Source organism: Anser brachyrhynchus, assembly GCF_964034855.1.
Source record: "Anser brachyrhynchus genome assembly, chromosome: 5".
Classification (NCBI taxonomy): Eukaryota; Metazoa; Chordata; class Aves; order Anseriformes; family Anatidae; genus Anser; species Anser brachyrhynchus.
In genome coordinates, this window is record NC_137699.1 from 20,269,725 (window position 1) to 20,293,664 (window position 23,940).

The 23,940-nt window shown below is 41.4% G+C and overlaps 1 protein-coding gene across 14 annotated transcripts in view; it reads right to left on the reverse strand.

Moving 5' to 3' along the window:
* The window catches only part of LRRC56 (leucine rich repeat containing 56), an 81,997-nt gene that overhangs the window by 49,268 nt on the left and 8,789 nt on the right, over positions 1–23,940 (reverse strand). For 2 of the 14 annotated variants that reach the window (XM_080592609.1, XM_080592607.1), the window contains 3 exons: positions 22,463–22,624; positions 12,129–12,278; positions 1,344–1,508 (listed from right to left, as the gene is read on the reverse strand). In XM_080592609.1, coding sequence (XP_080448735.1) covers positions 1,344–1,508; positions 12,129–12,173 — 210 coding nt within the window. In that variant the 5' untranslated portion in view covers positions 12,174–12,278; positions 22,463–22,624. The other 12 variants (XM_080592600.1, XM_080592610.1, XM_080592608.1 and 9 more) reach the window with 12 other exon arrangements.

Genomic DNA, 23,940 nt, shown 5'->3' on the forward strand with positions numbered 1-23,940 from the left:
CAGCTGTTTTGGTTACTCTAATGGGCTTTGGTTCGTGCCCTAAGAAAACAGACTAATCTGAGAACTTCCTATTGGATTTATACAGGGTATTGCAGGCCACAAACATATTACACTGGTCAAACTCCATGCCAAGTTTTAAAAAAAGACCAAGAAGTTGTCAGCGGTTGACATTGGCCAAAAGAAAGTCAATGGGATAGATCATAAGGTCATATGCTGTATTTTATTTCCAGAGAGTTTAAAATATATACTCTACAGAAAGTGATTTTCCTAGGAAAAGATTTAGGTACCAAGAGAAGAGAGATTCTGAGAACAACTTCCTATCTAAGCTCCAGTGCAGAGTCAAAATTGTGATTGGCATATGTCTAGGAAGGCATGTAAACCTGCTGTTTGAGACATCAGCAGGAACATGGCCCCCACAGGATGTGAACGCACAGAGGGTTATGGATGCTATGAACACCACCCCAGTCTCTGGGAACATCTGAAATGCAGCCTTGACCCCATCCATGTTTTACAAATTTCTACACAGTTCCGCAGCACAGAAAGCTGCAGCTTCTCCATTTTAACTTCTGCTCCTAGCTCTCCCTCTCTCTTGTAGGAATAATAATTCCTACATAATAATATATATAAATATATAAATATATATAAATATATAAATAATAATAATAAACAAGCAAGGTTACATCTCAGCTTTTAGCTCCCAAAGGATTCCACCCTTAATTAGTCCTGAGCAAACACAGCACAACATACAAGATCTTCCTTTACTAAACCTTTCCACACGTTATGCTCATTCAACAAGCTGCATGCCAAAATAATTTTCCCCTTGTCAAAAAGGAACACAGCTTCCAAATGCACTTTGAAACCTCACACTTTGATAAATATAGAAAATATTTACAACACTTGCAGAATATTTTAATTGGCTTCTTAGCAGGACAGAGGATTTCACTAATTCAGAAAAAAGTTGTCCTTTTAAAGTTACATTTTCAATCTGTAGAACAAGGTTCATGTAAGAAGCTTTTTCTAATGCTAACATTCAAGGTACTTCAGACAGCATTAACAAGATCTGTTTTAAATTATAATTGTACTACTGATACTTTTCTTCACGCTGCTTCAAGAAAACTGGCAATAAAGAGTAGCATTCACGCTGGGCATATTTTTATATGAAACAAGGAGAAAGGAGGACAAACATTTGATAAATTTCCATAAGACAGAACCTACTTTATGCAGAAGTCTGTCAAATATGCAACAATCTGCAATCATCACAAGAGCTGCTGGAAGGTTATGTTAATACAGCTCTTTATATGCCAGTTTCCTTTTTCTCTGTAAAACGCTGGATGCCTACTCACCAGTTTCCTGGGGGAAAGGTATTCATCCATAAGTAGCTCTCCACCATCCTTAATCAGCGGACGGGGATTTAGGTTACCTCGCCAACTCAAGTCAGTCACCCGGATTGCAGCTGAAGCTGGACGAGCAGCTCTGCCAGGATTCCTCTCCAGTTCCATCTTGACATGCTTTGAATAAAAGGATATCAAATAGGCTGATTTTTGCCTATATTTATTAGCAAAAATATTTATTTTTAGTAAACTGTTTTGATTCTTGTCATGAGTTAGTGCCTATGGAGACAAAGGTTTCTCTATTCAGAAACTCAATGCAATGCACCACATCAGATGTGTTCTTCTTTTTCTTCACCCTCATGAGCTATCGTAGCCCTGCCTCATCCAGCCTACACACTAAGCTTTTACAGCAAACTATCTTTTGCAGCTGTACAAAAAGCCAATGGCATACTTATAGCTTCTTATACCCATCCCCTCTTCTTAGAAATGCCAACAGCACACAGCAAAACTCTGCTGGGCTTCAGGCTGCAAATGTCAGCACCAGGAGACATCGTTACTTCTCTCCAGCCCTTTGAGCTTTGCCTGTAGGCAGCACATATAGCAGCAGTATACATTTCCTTGCCTAAGGTAAACATACATGTGCTGATACTGACTGCCCCCTGGGTCGCTCAGGCCACGGCTACCGACTGCTAGTTCTGAAGGGAGCCTTGGAAAAAATAAAGTGTAATTTAAACAGAGCTGTGTATGCTTTAAGTGAGGAATGAAATTCAGAGTTTGAACACAGAACACTTCAGAAGTGTTTATTTTTCATTTTCTAAAGAATTCATTTTCCTTTTACAGGAATATTAACGATTAACTTTGAACTATGAGACTAAGCATATGTATACCAGTTCGAGTCAAAAAGCAGTCAGCTGTACCCGAACGGTACAAGCATTGCTATGATTTATACAGCTATTTACTACTCCTTGGCAGCAAGGAAGCATCACAGCTGGAAACACTGCCGTATCAACAACAGGCTAGACTACAAAAAGCCTCCTCACTCAGCTCAGAGACACCTGCAGTTTCCCCACCCCTGTTCTCCCCTGTGAGGCAATACCAATTCTTAGTGCTGGAAAAGTAATTAAATAATCAAGCTAATTATAACTGGCTGATGAGGTTTCACTGGTGGCTGAGAGCTGAGAATTACCACCTTCTTTACTCAGAGGGTGGTGAGGCACTGGCACAGGTTGCCTAGAGAAGCTGTGGATGCCCCATCCGTGGAAGCATTCAAGGCCAGGCTGGATGGGGCTTTGGGCAACTTGGGCTGGTGGGGGTTGGAATTAGATGGTCTTCAAGGTCCCTTCCAGCCCAAACCGCCCGGTGATTCTCTGATGACTTTTCTCACTACTCACGTCCAGTCAAAAGCCTTCATCTCCACCCAGGCAAGAGAAATACAAAAGACTCAGTACAGTCAGAAGAAAGCAGCAGCCCTTATCTAAAGATGAAGAAGAACAGATAATCCCCCAAACCTCTCCCTGCAGTATCTCCTAGCATTAGGAGGAGAGGAACCAAAATATTCTTCCTCAGGGGTCACTGCATGTACCTGATAAGCATTCCCAAAGATGAAACTGGCCTCTTAAATGTGCTACTTCTGAGCCACCACAAAGTTCATTTCTTGAAGAAGATATAAAAGGACACATTCTTCAGAGACACAGAACTTTTTTCAATCTTTCTAATGGCTTATAAAATAAATACCACAAAACGAGCTGAGCAGTGATGCATGCAGCTTCTAAAACCTCAGCGTGCCCATAGTAGTACAACTATCACACTTCCTTCCGTTAAGGGGAAAAAGTGATCTCACGATACCATGTTTCTTACTTTCTGGGGAAAAAAAATGAACCTATCAATTTCTAACATGCTTCTTTCTCCAAAGAATTCCATAATTTCTGGGTTTCTTTCTTCTCCATTCTTCAGAGCACATCGTTATGGTTTAGTCACTACACTGAGTTGTAACAGTCATCAGTTGTCCAAGGAGATTCAAAAAAACTTATGTGATACGAAGGTCTTCTGGTGTTGTCTTTATTTTCCTGAGAAAGATTAATTTTGCTCAATAACTGGCTTGGATTAGAATACCTGCCACACAAACGCTGCAATACTTTGACAATTACAAGAGACTTACATTGGATCATGTGTAATACTGTCGGTTCCTCCTAATTCAAGCAGATGTCATTATTATCCAGATAATCCTGTACGTTACTGGAGCCAAATGGATCAATAGTCAGAAACTACCGATGTAACATGAGCGCAAAACATAGCTGAGAACAGCAAGATTGTGTAAGTTAGGGCTGTAAAGAGTTAACAAACTTACATAAAACAAATTATTTTTCTCCTTCCTTCAGCCCATCGCTATTACACTTCAGCATGCCCTCCAATCTTTGAAATATGTGTTGATACAGCACTTACTTATGCCTTGACAAGCAGATCAATTTGTGGCCTAAGACCTGAAGTAACACTTCCAATTCTATACTTCCTGCTATCGATCTGCTGCTTGTAATTATTGTAACAATGGATTAGAAAGGAGAAAAGTATTTTCATCACAGATTGTCTGGGATGAAATTGAGGTACTGTCAGCAAACAAAGCTAATCTTTTGAACGTGCTTCCATCACTTCAAAACATCCTCAAAACGAGGGACAGAGAAAAGTTAAGATTGGTACCTCACCGTTAGCCTCAGGGAGACAGCTCACAAGGGCCTGTGTTGTCGTTAAAGAGGTCTGAGAAGTCATGAACCTTAAGATGTACTCCCCAGAGAAGATGGCTGCGTTGGATATACTTTGACTATATCTGAATGGTAACGCAGAATGTTCCTGCAAGAGTCTGGGAAACCAAAAAGGATGAAAGCTAACAGAACCTAACACAAACCTTCAAAGAAATAAACGGGAAAGCAAAGCAATGCCAATGAGTAGATGGGAGACTTGGGTAAAGGCGGAAATTTGTTGGGAAAAAAAAAAGGGGGGGGGGTTGCCCTGCATGTGATTATTGAGAATAAAACAATGAAAGAAATCGGTGAATTAGTGTTTGCGAGATTTGCGTCAGGGGTCTCGATTTAGCAGGCTCTTACGCATAGATAACTAGGAGCAGATATCAATAAGTGCAGGAGAAATGAATGACCAGTGAGCTGGAAGACCCCGAATCCAACAAGCAGCTTATCTGCTAGCTCCCTCCACTGCTGTTGCTCTCCCTCCCACGGTGAGCACACTAATGCTAAACTATTCAATTTACGGGTGCGTTGTGAAGCTCCACTAAAAACCGTATGACACTTTCAACATACATATATTAGCCCAGCTAAGAGAAATTATTATTAAAATTAAATGAGCCTTGGAACAACATGTTATTAGAAATCCCTGCAGAATACTGTAACTTGCTAGAAAAATTTGGCAGAGTTATTTGATGTTCTTAGGATCCAACAAACTGGTAAAACTCCAAGACTTAATTGTCTTCCTACAACATTTATCTAAGAGTCAATGATAGAATTGTGAATTCTTCATTAAATGTGTATTAACACGTGTTTCAAATGCAGCAATTGCCAGAAATGTCTGACTCCATATTAATGAAGTCTTCCTTAAAGTCTGGGAAATACCCCGTGAATGATGTGACTAGGCATTATAATTTCTAACGCAGCCTTCAAGATATTACCGAAAGAGCTTGTCTAAACAATTAGGCTACTGCCATTTGAAAACAAACAACAGTAATCAACCAAGATTTACCCTAGGAAAGATGTATAAATTTGTGCATTAAAGACGTTCTGGGAAATAAAATAAAACGCAAAGTCCCCAAGGTCGAGGGAATATTCAGCATACTCAGTTTACCATTGGAAAGCCCCCAACATCAGCGTTGCAAGCTTCTGCTGCCTCTAGCAGCTCTGCAGGCATTGCATTGATACCATCACACAAGCCACCCAGCCCTTTTGGAATACTGAGTCATCTGGAAACGGAAAACACATCAGTCTTCGGCTAGCCTTCAGAGACACCAAGATTATCTCATAGTCCATGTGACTTTAGGCTGGAGAACAGAAGCCCAGGAGAGTGGGTTTCTACCTCTCTTTTTTCTGCTGTGGTGATGAAACACTTTCCTGGGCTTTCATAGATCCTTTCCCAGCTCCTAGCAAACTCCTTCTATCGATTTCATTTCTTCTTGCCTAGCCCCAAACAAAGGAGGGTAACATCCCACACAAAAATGTACCTCTGCTCCCTTAAGCCAGTTTCTAAGCCACCATCCTCTTCTGCTCTTTGGCTACCCATGGCTTCCTAAAGCTCCTCTCTACAGGGAGGAGCGTGTCATTTCAGGTAGGGTACCACAAGCTGTATGCCCTTATCTTTATGTCACCAGCTGAAAAGTTCTCCAGAAGGAAAAACATTTCAGCACCATTTTACCACCCCTTCACGACAGGAAACTTGCACTGCAGGCTTTGATTTCTGCTGCCCCGCGTTGTGCCATTTTTGTTTAATCCAGAACCACAAGTTACAGCAGGGGCCACACTTACCACAAAGGATTTGGTGTTCACTAAGGATTTGACAAAGGTCTGGCTTATAAGTCCTAAGGGAACTGTGAGTGTCCTTTTAAGTGTAATTTTGTGCAAGTGCACTACAGATAACCTCTTCTGGAAAATAACTGTTTGGGCAGCTGGAATTTGCTATGATGTCATCAGGAAACTACTGTTACAATAATCCACCCCTAATGGCAAAAACAGTTCCTGCTCCTTTTATGCGATATAAAGCATCCTGCAACACAGCACTCTGCTTTAGCAGGTGCAACTTTAAAAAGCTGAAAAATAAAACATCTTACTTGGTATTAATGGGAATCTTTTTTTTTTTCTTCCCCATATATGAGTAGATGATATTGTTTTAATCATCTGATTTTGTTAAACAGAAGGAGGTAATGCCTACTTCAGCAATGCTGCTGTAATGTCAAGTGGTCACATAAACACTATAAAGAGTGTTCATAAACATTCCACTTATATAGCCCTTTTAAGAAATGTCTTTATGAGAATGCTGAATTATCAAGTACAATTCTCTTCCCATTTAACACCTTTCAAAATTCACTGACTTCGATGACACTGAATGACTCAAACGCTTGAAATGGTGGCTTTGTTTAACCTTTCAGCCAGTTTGAGGCCTTGGTTCAAACAACCAAAGTTGCACATGAAGCAAACATATTGATCTTCCTTACTTATGGTGTTACAAGCTGTATGAGCACCCAGTGGTCCCTTGGTATTACACGTAAATCCTGCTCCAGAGTTGCCATGACCATGGTGGGTAAGCCTCAGGGTCCATGTATCACTCAGTCCTCAGGGAAAGGTCTTGGGAGCTTCCTGGTCTTTGCATTCTTCCATGCACAAAGCTGAGCTCAAACTGCGCTGTCATCCAAAGAAGCAGTGGCCCTAGAGAGGAAAGCCCACACTACAAACCCAGACTGGGTTTGAGATGACACTCTTGAGGTAAAAGGTGTTTCATATTCTTCCAAAACATAGCAGTAATAAATAAAAAGGCAATGCATTTAAATGCCACCAGTTTTTCCTTTATATATCTACAGATTGCATGTATTAAAAAAGCTAGGTAGGTAATACTTCCCCACATCCTGCCAAGGAGGTTGTAAGGTGATGAGAAATTTTTATCACGTGTGCTGGAAATGCCTCTAAATTAAATCACTCTGGAACCAGCTTGTCAAATGTTGTGATAGCAGGATAAAAAGCACATTGCTCTTTATTATATGTGCTGTTATGTGTCAGAGACACTACCAAAGTCCATTCGATTGTTTTTATTTTTAGAGCATTGTGGTAGGAAGGGATCGGTGGCAACATCTAACTGGCTACGAACGTTCACTGATACCTGCTGTGGTGCAAGTGGTTATGCGCTTTGAATGAACATGGCTATGAACTCTGAATGAGCATGGATTACATAAATCCTCGGCTGAAATTGCAAGACGCCCTAGGTACATTTTTTTTTACATTTTCTTTTGCAAGAAAACGGCTCAAGAGGCTCTTCTGCTTTCTGTCCTCACTCCTCTCCACCTTTCATCAACACCTTAAATGTAACAGATATCATTGGAGACAAAAATTGGGGAAAATAATTATTTTTAAGCAATCCTTAACATTACAGTTTCAGCTTTGTTAAAATAAGTTATTCTTTTCAATTATTCCCAAGGTACAGATATTAATTTGAACCATAGTACCAGCCTAAATGAAGGCTTTCATAAGAAAATGCTTAATATTCTTCTCCTTGGACCCTATTTCCAATATCCTATTCTTATTTCAGAAGACAGAATGCACAGATACATGCATCCTCTAAGAATGAATTAAGATTTGATCTCAGGTTTAACACTCCATTGGTTATCTTAATATCTATCAGATATTCTGTAACCTTCAAAGGACAATAACCCAAGCAATTATTTTCTCTAAAATGTCAGCCACGTCATTTACCTTCCTAGCATTCAAAAGGACCAGTATTCGCATGTTACAAGCAAATATTCAACAATTACTTAGATTGCAGATACTAGGTATGTTACCGTAGCTGTGATGCTCTGAGGACATCACAAAGCAAGGTTTTGTAGAGAGAGTATCTTTATTAACAGCAATACAGTTAAAGAAATCATGACCAGTTTTGGGGCACACAGGGCCATCTTGACGTGTCTGGCAATTATCCATGCGCTACACGCTCTCCAAGCTCCAAAAGGAAAAGCTAACTCAGCACCATTGTTTTAAGGCCCTAATCCTGAAGACTTACATGAATAACTTTACGCCTAGTGAAAAGGGGGTACCCAAGTAAAAAAAAGTTCATCACCTGCCTCACCCAAGATAAAAGCACTTGCTGGTATAATTTCAGGTATTAACAAAGGCTTTCCCACAAGGCCCCCAAAATAGGTATTCCTTCTTCACAACACCTCTATGAGATGTGATCTACAAGCAGGATGAAGGTACCTGTTCTAATTAATCAGCCATGGCATGCTGAGGCAGTTTGGTTAACAAGAAGTCCCACAGGTAAAGGCAAAAATTGCCCAAGCTGTTTCTTGTTTAGGTTCTGATTTGACTGAGACGACTTAAAAATATGAATCCCAGCATACTGCTTCTGAGCTGGGCTGGAGAAAGGCAGCCAGACAGCCCTCAGTGCCCAAGATCAGCACTGCACATCCTTCAAACAGTCTGTATTCCAGTCTGAGTACATTAAAAGAAAAACTACCTTCAGGGAGCTCTCCGCTTAAGATGTTTAACATCTGGAAAAATAAACAATACCGTCTAAGCACATAGGCTGCAATATATATTTAGAAAACAAGAAGCAGCACGACGAAAACATATTTTAAGGGGGAATAAAAAATAATCAAGATCTGAATGTGTGGCTTACAGCTAATTCATCACTCAAGCAACCATCTCATTGAATTAGTGCCAGTGGGTGAGGTCTTTGGACATCTTCTATTAGCACAGAGTTAGCTATTTAATAAATAAAGCTTTTGTCAGTGATTAAACACATTTGCCAACTGACTTGTCTTGATCCTACCATATTCTGCTGGTAGCCATGCTGTGCAAGTAGTTTGAAATTGACTCTCACCGGTTGCAGAGGATTAAAGTGCAAGTTTATATGTCCCACAGAGAATTAAAATTTCACTGAAAAATATTATATACAAGGCAATGTCAGTGTTGCAAAGACAAGGGACAATATCAAGAAAGCGTTCACTCGCATTGCAAACTTACTTTTTGGTTTAGTGTTCCCTAATTATCTTGTCCTGTTACAGAAAAAAACTCACACTGCATAAATGTTGCTTTTAATCTAGTCCTGCTGTCTTTGTCTGGGGCTTAAGGCAAGAGACTTTAACATCAGTTGATCCTCTCCCACCTGAAGAAGCTAAGTGACCTGTACACTGGTGTCTCTCCAACGCATTCCCCATTTTCCTCTTTACGTCCAAAGCTCTTGTAGGCTCTCTCCATTCATTAGAGTAAAACTGTCACAGTGCTGCTCTGTTTTCTGAGATACAAAGTAAAGAGATGCATCCACTACTGTCTCTCTGCACAGGTGAACGAAGTACCAGGGAGGAGCAAAATACCACATCAAACTTACAACATCACTGCTTGTTCTCAGGCTAGTCTGACCCCTGGACCCAGGACTAAGGTGGTAGTCTAAAGGTGCCAAGAAGAAAAACTGTTCTTGGTCTTCAAAGCATTTTTATTATCCACCATTTAGAAGCGTTCCCAGATTCCATCTCAGGAATGGACAATAAAAACAGCCTTTTTTTTCCAGCTACTGTTGCACTGCCTTTATGAGCCCTTTGAAATCCAAACTTCTATGCAGGATGAAAATGCATCACATATAGCATTTCTGAGTTTTAAAGTGCTCTGCTGCCCCTCAACAATTTTCAGCCCGTTTTATTAGGTAATTAAGCTGATTGAAGCAAGAGAGTCCATGGCATGCGAAGCCATTTGAAGAGTCGTTTTCAAAGCTGGGATGTTTCCGATTTCCATGTGTTGCTCACATGGGATATATTGAATAAAAGGAAACCAATTCTAATTTAACTCATAGGAAAACACCGAGCAGTGCAAGACGGTGCAAGAGCTTATTTAGTAACACCCAGCCTCAAAATTTTAGCAAGGGCAGACAACTTACAGTGCAAAGGACTTTATAAAATCAATTTAGGCTACTAATTAGGTTGTGTTATAACTGTCATGCTGGGTCGAGGCAGAGGGCCAGCTAGCTACTGTAGACAAAAACAGATGCTTAAAAAAATACTATCAGAAACAGAAGTAGTCCCAAGCAATCCTTCCTCTGACATATTGTCTTCATTTCTGGCAATCAGCTAGTTAGTAACATCCTGAGCCAAAAGGTGTATTGTGTTTGACAGCCAGGGAAAATAATTAGGGAAGCAGTTATTTGTCACGTCTTATGACAAGTAGTCATCCAACAACTAAGGATTAACAAAACGCAGTTTTTAAAAAGGAAAAAGGGTATTTTTGCACCGTATTTGTTTAGATTGTAGAAGTTACTGTCATAGGTTGTTGTGAAGACTAAATTATAAATGAAGTCACAAACGGTTAGACACAATTATGGACAATCTATCCATCTATCCACACCATTCCTTAGTTTATACCTTTCTTTTGCATCATTTCTTTTTCATCTTTTTCTAGCTGAAAAGTCTTATTTTATTTTGTCTCTTTTCCATTTCTCATCTTTGTTCTATTTCATGGAAACAATTTCACTTCTGCCATTTACTTTCCAAGGTCAGAACTGCACATAAGATTCAAGATACAGGCACAGAGACAGAACATGAATTTATACTCTTTTCAATTCCTTTTCTTAGAAGTTTTAACACTGTTTCTTTCTGACCAGCTGCAAGATGATATTTTCAGAGAACTACCACAGTAGCTGAATGCTCTTTCCCAAGAAGCAGTAATTTATTTAAAGCACTTCATTCTATATATCTTTCCTCCCCATGTTCATTGCTTTGAACCTGGATGGATTCTCTATTAAAATGAAACAAAAACATACCCAAACATTATTTATACTAGTAACGTTAAAAAATAGAAACCAAAGTAGTGTTAGAACTCAATGCTGAAAAATTAAAACTCAAGGTGCAAAAACTGCAGGACAAACAGTCAGAGTTCTATTATACTTCAAATCCTTTGATGTGAGATACAATAAAAGAAAGAAGTGCTTTCTGAATTTCTTCTCTCTTTTTTCTTAAAAAAAACAAACAACTATCAGATAATGCTTCTTTGAACTGGCCAGAGTCTAAAATCTTTTCCTTTTAATACAGATAAATTAGCTTTTATTACATCTGGCACAGCAAATCTGGACTTATGATTTATATTATAGCAAGGACTTGCAGGCCTACTGATATAAAATAGGTTTCCCTCCCAAGTATTTTTTAAGCCAACTTAAGAATCTACTGAAAGTATAAAGACACTAACCATTTTACTAGCAAATTAAATTTACACATTCATTTCTCTGAGAAGCTCATGATTTTTTTTTTTTACTTAAAAATAACCTACTTATAATTCCTCCTGAATAAATATTAAACCATTCACATTAGTGACAAATCTGGCAATCCCAAATTTATGGCCTATCACATAATGATACTATTTTGCAGAATTAAATTTTATACTACTTTAAACTTGGAAATTAAGTGTGTTTCTTTAACCATGCCCTTAAGAAGCTTCAGTTAAATAAGCGCACACACTAATAGTAATAATAATAATAATAATCACCCTACTCTCATGCTAAACTCACAGTTGGTCTTGTATTGAATCTGAACCCTGCTTTCAGATGGAATCAGGTCCCTAGAGTTCAGGAAAAACAGGCTGATGATGGAGTCTGATGTTCTCTATTCCACTGACAGCAGCACAAGACTGAATTAACAAACTACCATAGGTGCATGTATCCACTTACCAATCTCCTGAGGTAAGACCTACAGGGACGTGCAGGCATGCAGTCCCCACTTTTCACTGCACAGCCAGCAGAGGAGCACAGGGCTCTGACCGTTCTTACGCTGCTTCTCACTAAAAGTGGTGCACGCTGTCTGAAACTTCATCTCCCTACCAATGTTCTCAGTATTAAAGCCGAGAGAGAACACACAGACCATAAAAACATAATAAATCTGTTCGTGACAGTAACCCTGAGCTCTGACATATCTGAACATTTCATTTTTAATGCAAGTTCTCTTGTGCGAATTGTTCAAGTCAGACAAAACACATAAAATGGAGAAATAAAATAAATGGGAGCCGATTTTTATAAGTACTGAAGCATTTTCAGTCTTTTGTACATTTTCAATTATTTTACCTTTTCCTTCAATGGCACTGCTGTTCTTTCTCTTTCGCTTTCCATCCCACTGCTATAGAGGCTTTCATTGAGTGGTCAGTCATTCATCTCCATTTATCTTCAATGACGCATTTGCTTATAGTGCAATTTCTTGTTTCATTGCTCCATATCCTGCTTAAACAACAGTAAGAACACGATCTTAAAAAAAAAACATGCCACAGACTGAGCATTCTACAGTTAACAATACAAAGTACTTCTTCATCAGCTAAAACAGAAGATCGTGCTCAATAGGTCTTAGAAGTGTAACAGGACATTAAGCTGTACAGCCTAGAAGAGCTTAATGGAAGCATAACTGAAAAGTTTCCCAAGGAGAACATGAAGGATTTAGTACAGAAAAATCTACACATGTATAAGAAGAACTTATTTGCTGAACAATTATTTACTCAAAAAACAGTCATTTCCTAGGCTGTAAGAATAAGCAGAATCTGTTACAGAAAGCCTTGGCATCAGGCTGTAGCAGGTAAAAGGTTAAAGGCAACACTGAATATATTTTCACTGTATCACACACCTGAAAATTTTGCCTTGCAAAAGCAGTTGGAATGGAAACGAACAGGTGAAGAGAAACATACATATCACAAAATGATGATTTTTCCAAGCAAATGCTACAGGTTAGGTGCAGAGCCAGGACAGCACAGGCTTTACAGACAGGCTGACAGGAGAGCTTAAGATATTCAATTCAGTATAGTTACTGTCTATCAAAAACTACGGGCATCACCTGCATCACGAGCCTCTTCCTTTTAGGGGGTTCCCCCCCAAACCACTCTCTGTATCACATATGGATTCCAAGGTAGGGAACACACCTGCGATACAATGGGCCCTTTCTGCAAGAAACTGAACTAAGCTTAAAACCCGTCAGAAGATGCTGCATTTTTATAAATCGTGCCTACTCAGCCGTCATTTGCAAGTTGTTTCTTTCGGAAGGAGCTGAAAATTACGGAAGAGCTCAACATAATAAAAAACTCAGGGATGCTTCCACAATTTGGAAGTGACCTGGGCTGTTTATTCACCAAAATCTTTGCTTACCAGAGCGTAAAACACGACGGCACGGTTAGACACACCCGGCTCCCTACCAGCCCCAAACAAACCTCATCCTCCACCTCTGCTCGCGTTTCGCTACAGCAACGCCAGCCTCGGAGCGTGCCAGGCGCAGACCAGACGAACAAATTAATCGCTACAAAAGCCATTTTGACGGCCTGTAACAGCAAGCCGGCATTTAGCAGGTTAAGCCCTACCCCTCACCGTCTTCTGTCGCTAGTTAGCACAAAGTGTTTAATAACAAAGCACAAACCCCGCCCTGCGCCGCTGCCCGGCTGCTCCGAGCTGCCACCCCCGCGACCGACCGCGGCACAAGGAGCCGGGGTTGCCTCGCCCGGGGCCAGGAGCTGCCGAAACCGGGCTGAGCCGCGAAGGGAAGGGCCCCGGAGCCTTCCCTGGGAGCCGCCTCACCCGGCCCCGCGGCGGGGCCGGCCCCTACCTGCGGCCCGGGGCCGTCCGTCACCCGGCAACCGCCCGCCGCCAGGCCCCGGCCTCCGCCGCCGGGTAGGCCCCGGGCACGGCTGGCAGGGGGGCTCGTTACAGGCATTAAGGAAAAATTAGGTGTTAGTTGGGGCATGGCTGTCCCCTTTGGGATCTGAAAGCGGTTTCGCAGACTGGCACATAACTGGGAATTCTGTAGAAAGGGGTTCTGACACCCCGCTGGCTACCCTATGCACTGCTAACAGCTCTCCTAGGGCTGGTTACCCCTCCAGCTCTCAGTGCTAAAACATGAAAAAAAAAACCACCAACAACAAAAAAAATTAATAAATAAACCCAAGCAACAAACAGATGAAACAAAGCTTAAGCTTTCACAGCAGAGTAGCCAAAAAATCTAGACATTTGGTTTGTCATAATCTGGGTCCAGCAGATGTGTTACAACTTTCATTGCTCTGGTGGTGCAACGCTCAGTGAGTGAGCAACAACGCGCAATTCTTACCCCATTCACCATCTCCTGGTTGGAGAGTGCTAGCACATCATCCCATTGCTTTTTCACTATTCAGCCCCTGGTATAAATAAAGAATACTTACTAATTCTGGGGGGAGCTGGGGGGGATTTTCTGGGACATTCCTAAGTATACCATCTGAATGTTTCACAGACTTTCCAAAGCAAATCTTTGTACCACGTATGTTAGGCATGATGGCATGTTTCTGCTGAACTAAGAGCTCGGGAATGAAGACACAGAGCTATTAGTGTTAAGTACACACCCAGGGCACAGACAGGCTAGTGTATGGGATTAACTTCCTGGGATTCAACAATTTACCAGGCATCTGCAGAGCCATCTTAACTGACCATACTAATAGCCCTTCCACTCTCTGAACCAAACTTGTTTACTTTGCCTTAATATGATTTATTTGAAAAAGCGAGGGGCTGAAGTACAATACAGACAGTTTTCACAGCTCCACTGAGAAGGAGTAATTCATTAAACTGGGTTAATTCAATCATCCAGACTCATCTGTCCATAAATTAAATTTGCCTGTTGAAAGACACACATTACCTGATCTTTCCAACTCATCACAATATATTTATTCAGAACATTGCTCTTATCATTTTTACTTGCAGTTAGGAAGAATCAACATTTCCACACTTTGCATATAGCATTCATAAATCAGGCATCTAGAAAAAGGAGATCATGCCCTCAGCGGTCCCACATGAAAAGCGTGAATATTCAGGGTTTACATCCCTGATTTTCCTTGTTTTCCTGGGAACAACCCTTAGCACTATTCCTCTTGAGGGTAGGAAGATAGGTTTGGGCAGGAGACACAGTGGCCTGCCTGCCATTAACAAGAGACTGGGATTTTGAACACACTGCTTGCACACACACATCAATACCCACACTGTCAATATATACCATACCTTTGCAAGGATATTGGAGCACAGCAGCTGCTGGACGATTGCATCATCATTTCCTCTGCAACAACATGAAATTCACTCTAGGCTTTGGAAAACACTATCTTAGACCACAGATCAGGAAATGTGTTGCCTCCCCTCTTGCAGGGCCTGACGGTTGATTAACGTCAGAGAAGATCACCAGGGGCCTGTTTTTCCGAGGTGATGAGCACACTCAGCTCCACCTGCTGCCGTTGCAGTCCAGCTGCCCACCTTCACAGGAAGGAAGGCAACGGGCCTTGACGTGCTCCAGGAAGGTAGCGTGATTCAGTGAAAACAACACCAAATGAAGCATCTGCCCCTTGAATTTTATTTCCAGTTCTTTCACTTACCTTCTGGATAACAAGCATAAGTCACCTTGGCTTAGTTTCCCCCCACATCTATTCTTGGTTTACATTTCCTAAAGGTTATCTACGGAGTAAGTATATAGTGTATGCACACCTCTGCATAGTAGTTTATTCTTCTGCTTCTTTGCTGAAATAATCTTGTTATAGCCAACACAGCCTGAACTATTTGAAACCAATCAAAGGAGAAATGCATCTTTCCATCGCTGAGCAAGAGAAAATCTGGCACAATTTCAGAGTAAATACAGGAGCTTTATGCCTGCACTGTTCAGAGTTACTGTAATTGTTCTGGCACCATTCCCAGAGCTGAGCTAAGGTCAGCGAGAAACCTGTAAATTAATAACTGTGGAACTGATGTGATCTCTATCCAGGAATCATGTTGTACATACATGAAGCTTTATAGGAGTTATACTTCAGTTGTGCCATGAAATGTGGAAAATGTTAAATTTTAGTATTAACAATTAGCATACCCTGGACCCATTCAGAGACCTTGGACCTGATTTTGATCTCACCATTACAGGTGAGAATCCACAAGCTAAAACAGGTTAGACTGGATTAATTATATTGGTGCTGCCCAAATGAATGGAATCAGGTGAAACTTTCTCTGAAAACCAAGCCTAGACAGACACGCTTTTCTTCTGGGGTCTTTTGAAAAGGAGATACAACTGTCCTTGTGGTTTTATCCAGTGTATCCAAACAACAGCCAGTCACAGAAATCACAGAATGTTAGTGATTGGAAGGGACCTTCATCCCACTCACTCACAAATATTACTGATTAATTGCTAATTGCAGTTGATAGTTTTATTATTAACATTTAGGAATTCCATTGCACTATATTTAGAAACACAGAACCATGAAGGGGTTTTCTGGTTAGGGGAACCAGTTTCCTGCTATTGCAAGTAACTGCATGAGAGTCATTTAGATACCTGTCAGTATCTTCTACCTGTCAGACTGTTCTTTTGAAAGATGGGTCCAAAGTGTCTCTCTGAGGATTGCAGACCTCCTAATTTATAGGCTAAAATTATTTATTGCCAGTTTATACCTATTTGTTCTTTTGCCAAAATAGTTTTCAGCTAAAAATAACTCCTCCTCTCTGATGTTTGCTTTTCTGATATATTTATAGGGCCCACTCTCATCTCATCTTGACATTTATTTTGCTAAGTCATACAAGCCAAGCTCAAAATCTCCCATCATAAAAGGCAAGCTCACAATTCTTATCATCTGTGTTTTTCTTTTCTAGCTTTTCTTTCTTGAAGATGGATGACCAGAACTGTGTAATTTACTCCAGGTCTTATGCAGTGGAATAAATAGTCTCATTTCTGTACTGGAAATACCATGTCTGGTATCCTGCGAACAGGTTATTGAGGTCACATCGAAGTGGTTGCTCATAATCATTGACTACTAAGATGAGGTTCCTCTCTGTCTTCCCTATCTGCAAAGACAAGGGGAGTGGAAATCCCCACTACAACAAAAGGTTTTCTAAGTACCTGACTCTGCACTTTGTATCACTACATTTTATTCTATTCTTATTACCCCATCCTCTTTTCCAGTCTTCCTCTGATCATGCTGTTTAATCATTATCAAATGTCATTAGCATGCTTCTATATTTTTTTTTCAAAAGGGCCATAACAGAAATTAAGATGAGTATTGTCCGTAAGAACCATCACTACAAACTTTCTGCCTGATACTCCCCATTTCAGCACAATCTTTTCTCCCTATTAGCCAGCTCTGTAAACACCTTTTTGTCTTGTGAGAATACATTCTTCTCTAGCAAACAACCTATTTCCTTTGGGGCACAGTACTGAAGGCTATTCTGAAGTTCCAAACTACCTAGATCTGTAATAGTCTCTTCATTTAGAAGATTAGTCCTCTTACAAAGGGTAGCTGTAATCTTCCTTTAGTAATTATGCTTTCAATTAAGATTTGTTTTAAAATTTTATGTACTGTTAGGGTTCAGACTGATGGGTATGTGTTAGCCTAGACCACTTCTCCTTTACCTCTCAGCATCTTCAGCACTGCATTTGCAGTCCTCAGTCTCTGTAGTATCATACCATTTTTGTTTAAGATGCTCTTTCAGTACAGCAAGGCAGAAATTACTCATTTGCCAGGTAAAGTGTATTAAACTCCTGAAATTTTGCGTTCTCCCTGGGTAACTTCCATTTCTGTGTATTCAGTTTTCATTAGCCATCCTACCCCTGCCACAGTGCTACACTGTATTGAAAGCAGAGGAACAGAAATTTAGTTGTTAGTCCGCACTTATCTTCAGGGTTTCTCCATTCTGATTTGATTTCCAACTTTTCTTACTTTATCTCTACACAAAATAAAGTGTCAATACAGCAAACACGCCCAGGTAAAATACAGCATGTATGGTAAAAGATGTTCCTCCAAAAGCTTATTATTCCAAGTAGATAACACAGAACAGAAACATTCACCACCATTTTATACAAGGCAAAAATCAGAACTGATCTGAGAGGAATTTAAATTGTGGTTGTGACTCCCTCATCCAGACTGGATGACCATTCTGCTGGACCTTTCCCCCATGTTGCTGTATGGCAGAACATTTACTACCTTTGGTAATTCCTGTATTGATAAAGAACTTGCCATTGCCATGGCCTTTTGAAAAACCTCAGCTCAGATCCCCAGAAAGAGCTTTGTTTGAAACCTCAACTATGGTATTAACCTCATGATTTCATGTGCTTGAAGTCACTGTGTTCAGAAGATGATGTAAGAACAGTTTTGATCCCAGCAGGTGTTCAGGACGTCATCATCAGAAGCAATGAATGAGCCTTGGAGGGACTAAGAACTGATCTAAAGATCCAGAGGAAGATAGAAGCCTGTGAATTGAATTTATTTAGCTATAACTACATCTGGCATGAAAAGAAAGGACAATGAGAAGATCCAGTTAAAAAACATTTTCCCTGACTCACTGAATGCAGACATTTGTTTTTGCTCCTTTTCACAGGCTTATGTGAATTCATAAAGTGCAATATGAAAGGAAAGCTTCGTCAGGCAACATATGGCATTTTGTACAAAGCTGTATCTTTTCAAGCTGAACTAGACCTAAACAAATTTTAACTAAATTTTTTTTCGAGTATTTATCTCACAGTGAAACATTGGCAATCATAATTTCCTTGTCTCTGCTACTGTAATGAAGTAAACCAACTGACTTTATGGAGGTAACCCAGAAGCAGCGTGAGGACTGAAGCTGACCAAGCACTCCAGAGCCTTAGCAAGGTCTTGAGTGACAAAGTCCATCTCCTCCCACTGCTGCATGCCCCCTAAAGAAAATAAACCCCCTCCTTGGCTTGGTAGGGCTTCTGGATGTGTCTTCTGGGTACTAGAAGGCAACAAAAATAGCAAGTACGACCTTTGTATGGAGAAGAGTTTGTTAAAGAAAAGGTAAGCTTATGACAGGCTTCAAATGTGGTGCCACCAGCTTATTTTGTAGGGCTATCCCATTATCTTAAGCCCTAGGCAGATTCAGTTATGCTGGGAGGGAAAAAATCCAGTGGAATTCCACTTACTTTCAAGCAATATCCAGCGCAAATGCTGTACCAGAGGGTTCTTTCCTTCCTTTGCATTATTGTTTTAGAAAGAGATTTTGGCTCACGACAAAGTGACTCTGCCCAGAAGTGGCAGCATTAATGTGTGGTTGAGGTGACTGATCGGGATGAGAGACATGAGGTAGCAAAGGTGAGATAGGATACTGTATTAACACTTGAACAACCAAGTCAGAATTTCCTAATTCCAGAGGGGTTTATCTCCTAATTTAAACTAAGAGTTGTAAATGAATAAATAAATAGAGGTAAGAATTCTCTCCCTTCACACTTTCACAGGAAAAAAGAAACAAAAATTTTCTTAATCTGAAAAAATACTGAGCATGCTTGCACTCCCATGTTATTTATCATTCTTGACTCAAGATGAATCAATGGTAACTTGAAATGTTTGCGTATAAAATAAAGATTATTGTTTTGTGTCTCTCTTCAAGGCCATCTACCTTTCTCAGTTTCTTGTGTCAAACCACTTCCTGTGTTTGGGAAGCCCAAGGATGCTGATTGCACACATCTTCTCTTCCAGGCTATGTGGCATCCTGTCCCACTGCACAGGACAAGTCTAAAGCTGCCCTGCAGCTGTCAAAGAACAATTTTTACTAAAGAATCGGTAGTTACAAAACCCAATATTGTAACAACTATAGTATTACCATAGGGGTTTCATTTAGTTTAGGGTGTTCACCATGTTTGGTGCTGAACAAATCTCGAGCAAGAGATGGTCTTGCTGAGAGGGCTTTAAAAATGGCAGGCTTAAAATAAAAATATAAAAGGAATAGTGCTGGCTGTGGAATTAATGCCCCTGGACACAGAAGGCCTCTTGCTGATGCTATTTATAATTCACACCTGGTCCACATTGTTGGTGGTCCTTGCATTTCTTCTGGGATGAATTCCACGGCCAATGATTGAGTTACAACTTAGTTTTCAACATTAAACTAGGAGAAAAATGAATTGATGTTGGAAAGGAGTTAAGGTCGAGGACTGTTTTGCCATAGTTTTTCAGGAGCATCACTTGTTCTCTGCAGTGCAAAGAAAACTTGTGACCTCACTGCGTTTACAGTTCTGTTTTTCCAGGCAGGCGTTAGCTGTGTAATTCATCTAGCTGTCTTCAGGCAGGGGAACCAGCAGCTTTGCAGCATGTACTTGCTTTTGTGCCAATGCAAAGCCACCACAAAATGCTACCAAATCAGAAAGGTGTCAATTTATATTCACTTCCCATCAGTGTAAGTGACAACATATGGTGTGAAGCGGTGGAGAAATTGAGCCTTTTAAAAAAATTAATCAGTGCAAAGCACCAGTTTGCATGCAATTACACCACCAGTTTGCATGCAGTTTGTACAGTTCAAAGCTTACTCTGCATGCAACTCATGTACACCAAGGCTTTCAGCCATCACTCCAAAAGCACCGCAGCAAGCCACACTAAGACAAGAGCTCTGACAAAAGTCCTTCACAAATCCCTGTCCTACAGGGAAGGAAGTCAGCTGTCAGGGACACAGTCTGCAGTGATGTAGGGAGGAAGTCAGCAGGTAGGTGAGGGGTCAGACATTCCCGCTGTTTGGGCTGGAACAACCCCCTGTATCTACCTATGTAATCCTAGACCCAGCACCAATATCTGCGAGGACACGGCTCCCTGTCCTAACAAAGAGCCAAAGTGCTTCTTTTGTCTTAAGTGCCTTGCCTGTTCCCAACGCTCCCTGGGGTATTTCAGCTCCATGGTCTGCTAGATGATTCGTACTTGCTTCTGGCTCAGCATCAGTGAATGAGTTGAACAAAGCCAAAAATGGCTGGGCTTCTTATCTGCTATGTCAAAGGAACCCTTGACCCTACAAAACTGCTTCTGCTTTTTAATCTGTAGCATACAGCCTGGATGTGAGTCCAGCAAAAGTTTCACAGGAATGAAGTGATGCAACCCATCGCCATCTCATGCTGGGATTTTTCCCTAGGATTTAAGAGGCTGAGGTTCCCTCTCTCATGGAAACTCTTTTTGGAAAGCCTTGGGATTCACGTGTATTTGGGTCACTGCCTTGTGTAACTTCCTTGTCAATGCTAGCTACTAGAAAGAATCCTATCCTCATAAATAGGGAAGGATGTTTCCTCGATGTAAAAATTACAGGAGAAGCCTGAATTCCTAATATCCTCCTTATAGCCCTCGCTCTGATTTTGCATAATGCATGCTTAGTAAAAGGACTCTGTATGTTGTTATTCCAGCAGCCAGGTTGGATTAGTGATGAGAGAAGATGGACTATTGGTATGCTCCTGTACTTTTGATGTGCTGTCAGTAAAATGTATTTCTGGTAAGTAACTCAGCACGCTGGGTGAGACCAGGACAATTGCTCTGGTGGTATTTCAGAGGATTGCAAACCCTAAAACATGTCTCAGTCCATGCAAATCTCACATCTACCTCAAACTCTTCACCTGACAGTTTGTTTTCAGGGCTGGATCTGTCGGCAGCCCCACTGGCCCCACTGGACATAGCATGTTGCTTGCTATGGGGGCCTCCAGCCATACTTACAGGGCAGCTCCCTACCTGTGAACCCTGCAATTTATCACTATGTGATTACTCTTCTGCCTAAACACTCCATCCCAGCATCTTCTCTTCTTGAAACAGCAAAGAAGAGACCCTCAGGTAAATCCTTGCAGTGTGGTTTAGTGCCTGGGCTGAGCGCTGTGTATTTGGCTGCTCAAATCCCTTCAGCAGAAGACAGAAATACAGAATGGGAAGCAGCTCATGACTGCAAACTACTGTTAACTGTAGGGGTCATGACCCTCCTGCAATATCGTGTCTCATCTCTACTCACTTCCTGCGGTCCAAGCAAAGAACTTGCATTTCCAGACTTGCTCAACACTGTTAGCAGTGGAGATGGACCTTTGACAACCTCCGTTCTGATTTGGATCTGAACTTTTGGAAAGCTTAAAGGGGGCAAAACAGTGCTGTTGACCCCTTCTAATATGCTGAGACTTGACTCATTTCAACTTTCTGCCGTATTCTGAGATGAGCTGAAGTTCGTGCCTTTCAGTAGCATTATACCAAAACAAGAGTTTAACATGTAAGTGGAATTCAGTTCCTCTCTGGCAGCAACTAATCTGCATACAGTGTTTGGCTCTTGCAATTTTGTAGTACAGGCTACTGTAGACAGACACATCTAAAATACTACCGAGCAGGGTGCTGAAATGTGTTCACCCCCTAACAACTCTTAACATGTCACCACTGCCCAAACCTGTCCTCTGAGCACACACACAAACCTATACGGTCACTCCCTGTGCCATGTGGTGGATGAGATATCACTGGGACATTCATTAACAGACCATTCACAGTAATGTTGTGTACCAAACAGTGGCAGCTGGCTAATTTCGAAGTTATCAGTTGATTACTCCCCGTAGTAGCAGGTCAGGGTACCACTTAAACTGGTGTTAAGAATACATTTCCTCCAAAGTCAGCAGAAACACAGGTGTGCGGCAGTCAGCTGTGCTCAGTGCTTACCAGCCAGCTCCTGGTTTGTGGAAGGCAGATTCTGAAGGTGCAGTTCACAAGTTTCTTTTCCAGAGAGCTGAGCAGCTGGAATTACACTGTTGGGCATGTGGCATCTTTTTCTCCTTTGAGATATCTGCCTCACAACACGTCCAGCCCTCGGTAACCTAGAGACTGAAATATAAAGATGGGGGAAATAAATAAATAAATAGGTAAACAAACAAACAAATAATCAGAGAATGGGTGTGGTTCAAAACCTATAGAAATCAATGGAAGTTTCAGATCACACCCACCGCCTAGCCTAAAAAGAGGTGCCAAACTAACTTGAAGCTATTGGGCTTTCCAAAACTCCCACCTCCACAAAGAACATGTTTCTAGAGTGTTGTGTTTCCAGACAACTATTGGGTCTTGTTGCAGCAGCATGCTTGGCTGTATCAAGAGTTCAGTGAAATTGATTGTCGACTGTGCGCAATGAAAAAAGGATCATAAAGCGTACAGTGAAAAATCCTGTTTGTCACAGAGTCAACTTCCCAGCAAGGGCAGGAATCTCGTATCACACAACACACCTTCTTGTTTGTGATCGTACGCTTGAATCACTTCCTCATCATTTATACAGCAGCTATCTAGGAAATACGTTCAGGGAGTATCCTAGTACTTGCAAGCACGACTTTCTGATACGCCGTTTTTTTGTTAGGCAAACATCTTTGCTGCTTAGAAACAGAGGTCCCTGTGACCACCCTACCCTGCTGATAAGTCTGGAAGCCTTCCTGCTGCGTGGCGTGGGGCATGGCCAGGTCCTGGCCAGGAGAGGACCGGGGCTGCTTATTCCACAACACTCCCCATGGGTGAAATGGCCCCTCCCTAGAGCCCGACAAGGGAGCCGAAGGGATTTGGTGCCTGGGGACTCAGATGGCTGAGTAAGATAGATAGGAACTAATGAAAAAGCTCTGTCTGAGAGATAAAGAAGAGAGAATAAGTAAAAAGCAGGAATTAATCAGAAGAATATTTCAACCATGGCCATTGAAATGCCACAGATAAGGAAAGATCTTGGAGTAGGAAAAGTCTCCAGGTTGGGCATAGCAATAGCTGAGTACCTTTCAACCAGGAAACTCTTAACATTGTTTATGCAGGAGCTTTATATCATCTTCCCTGCTGGAACACAGTATCTGCTTAAGCCTGACATTTTGAAATACTTCTGCCACGTGGACACAGGCGGGTGGTTCGGTAGAAACACGCAGACCTCAGCTTGGCCCTCAGATCGCAGAACGGCGTGTGAAATCAACAGCTATGAGATGCTTCTGGGAGAAGCATGCCAGCCAGCGGGCAGATCTGCTTGCACAGTCACTGCACCTGGCACAGCAGCTTATGTTACCCTCCAGACTCTCTACAGATATCACCCCATCTACGGATGGAGCTGTTCAAGGGTCCGGGGCGGCCCCACGGAGCAATAGGCTCGGGATGGAGCATGCTGATCGCTGCTACACCAAAGC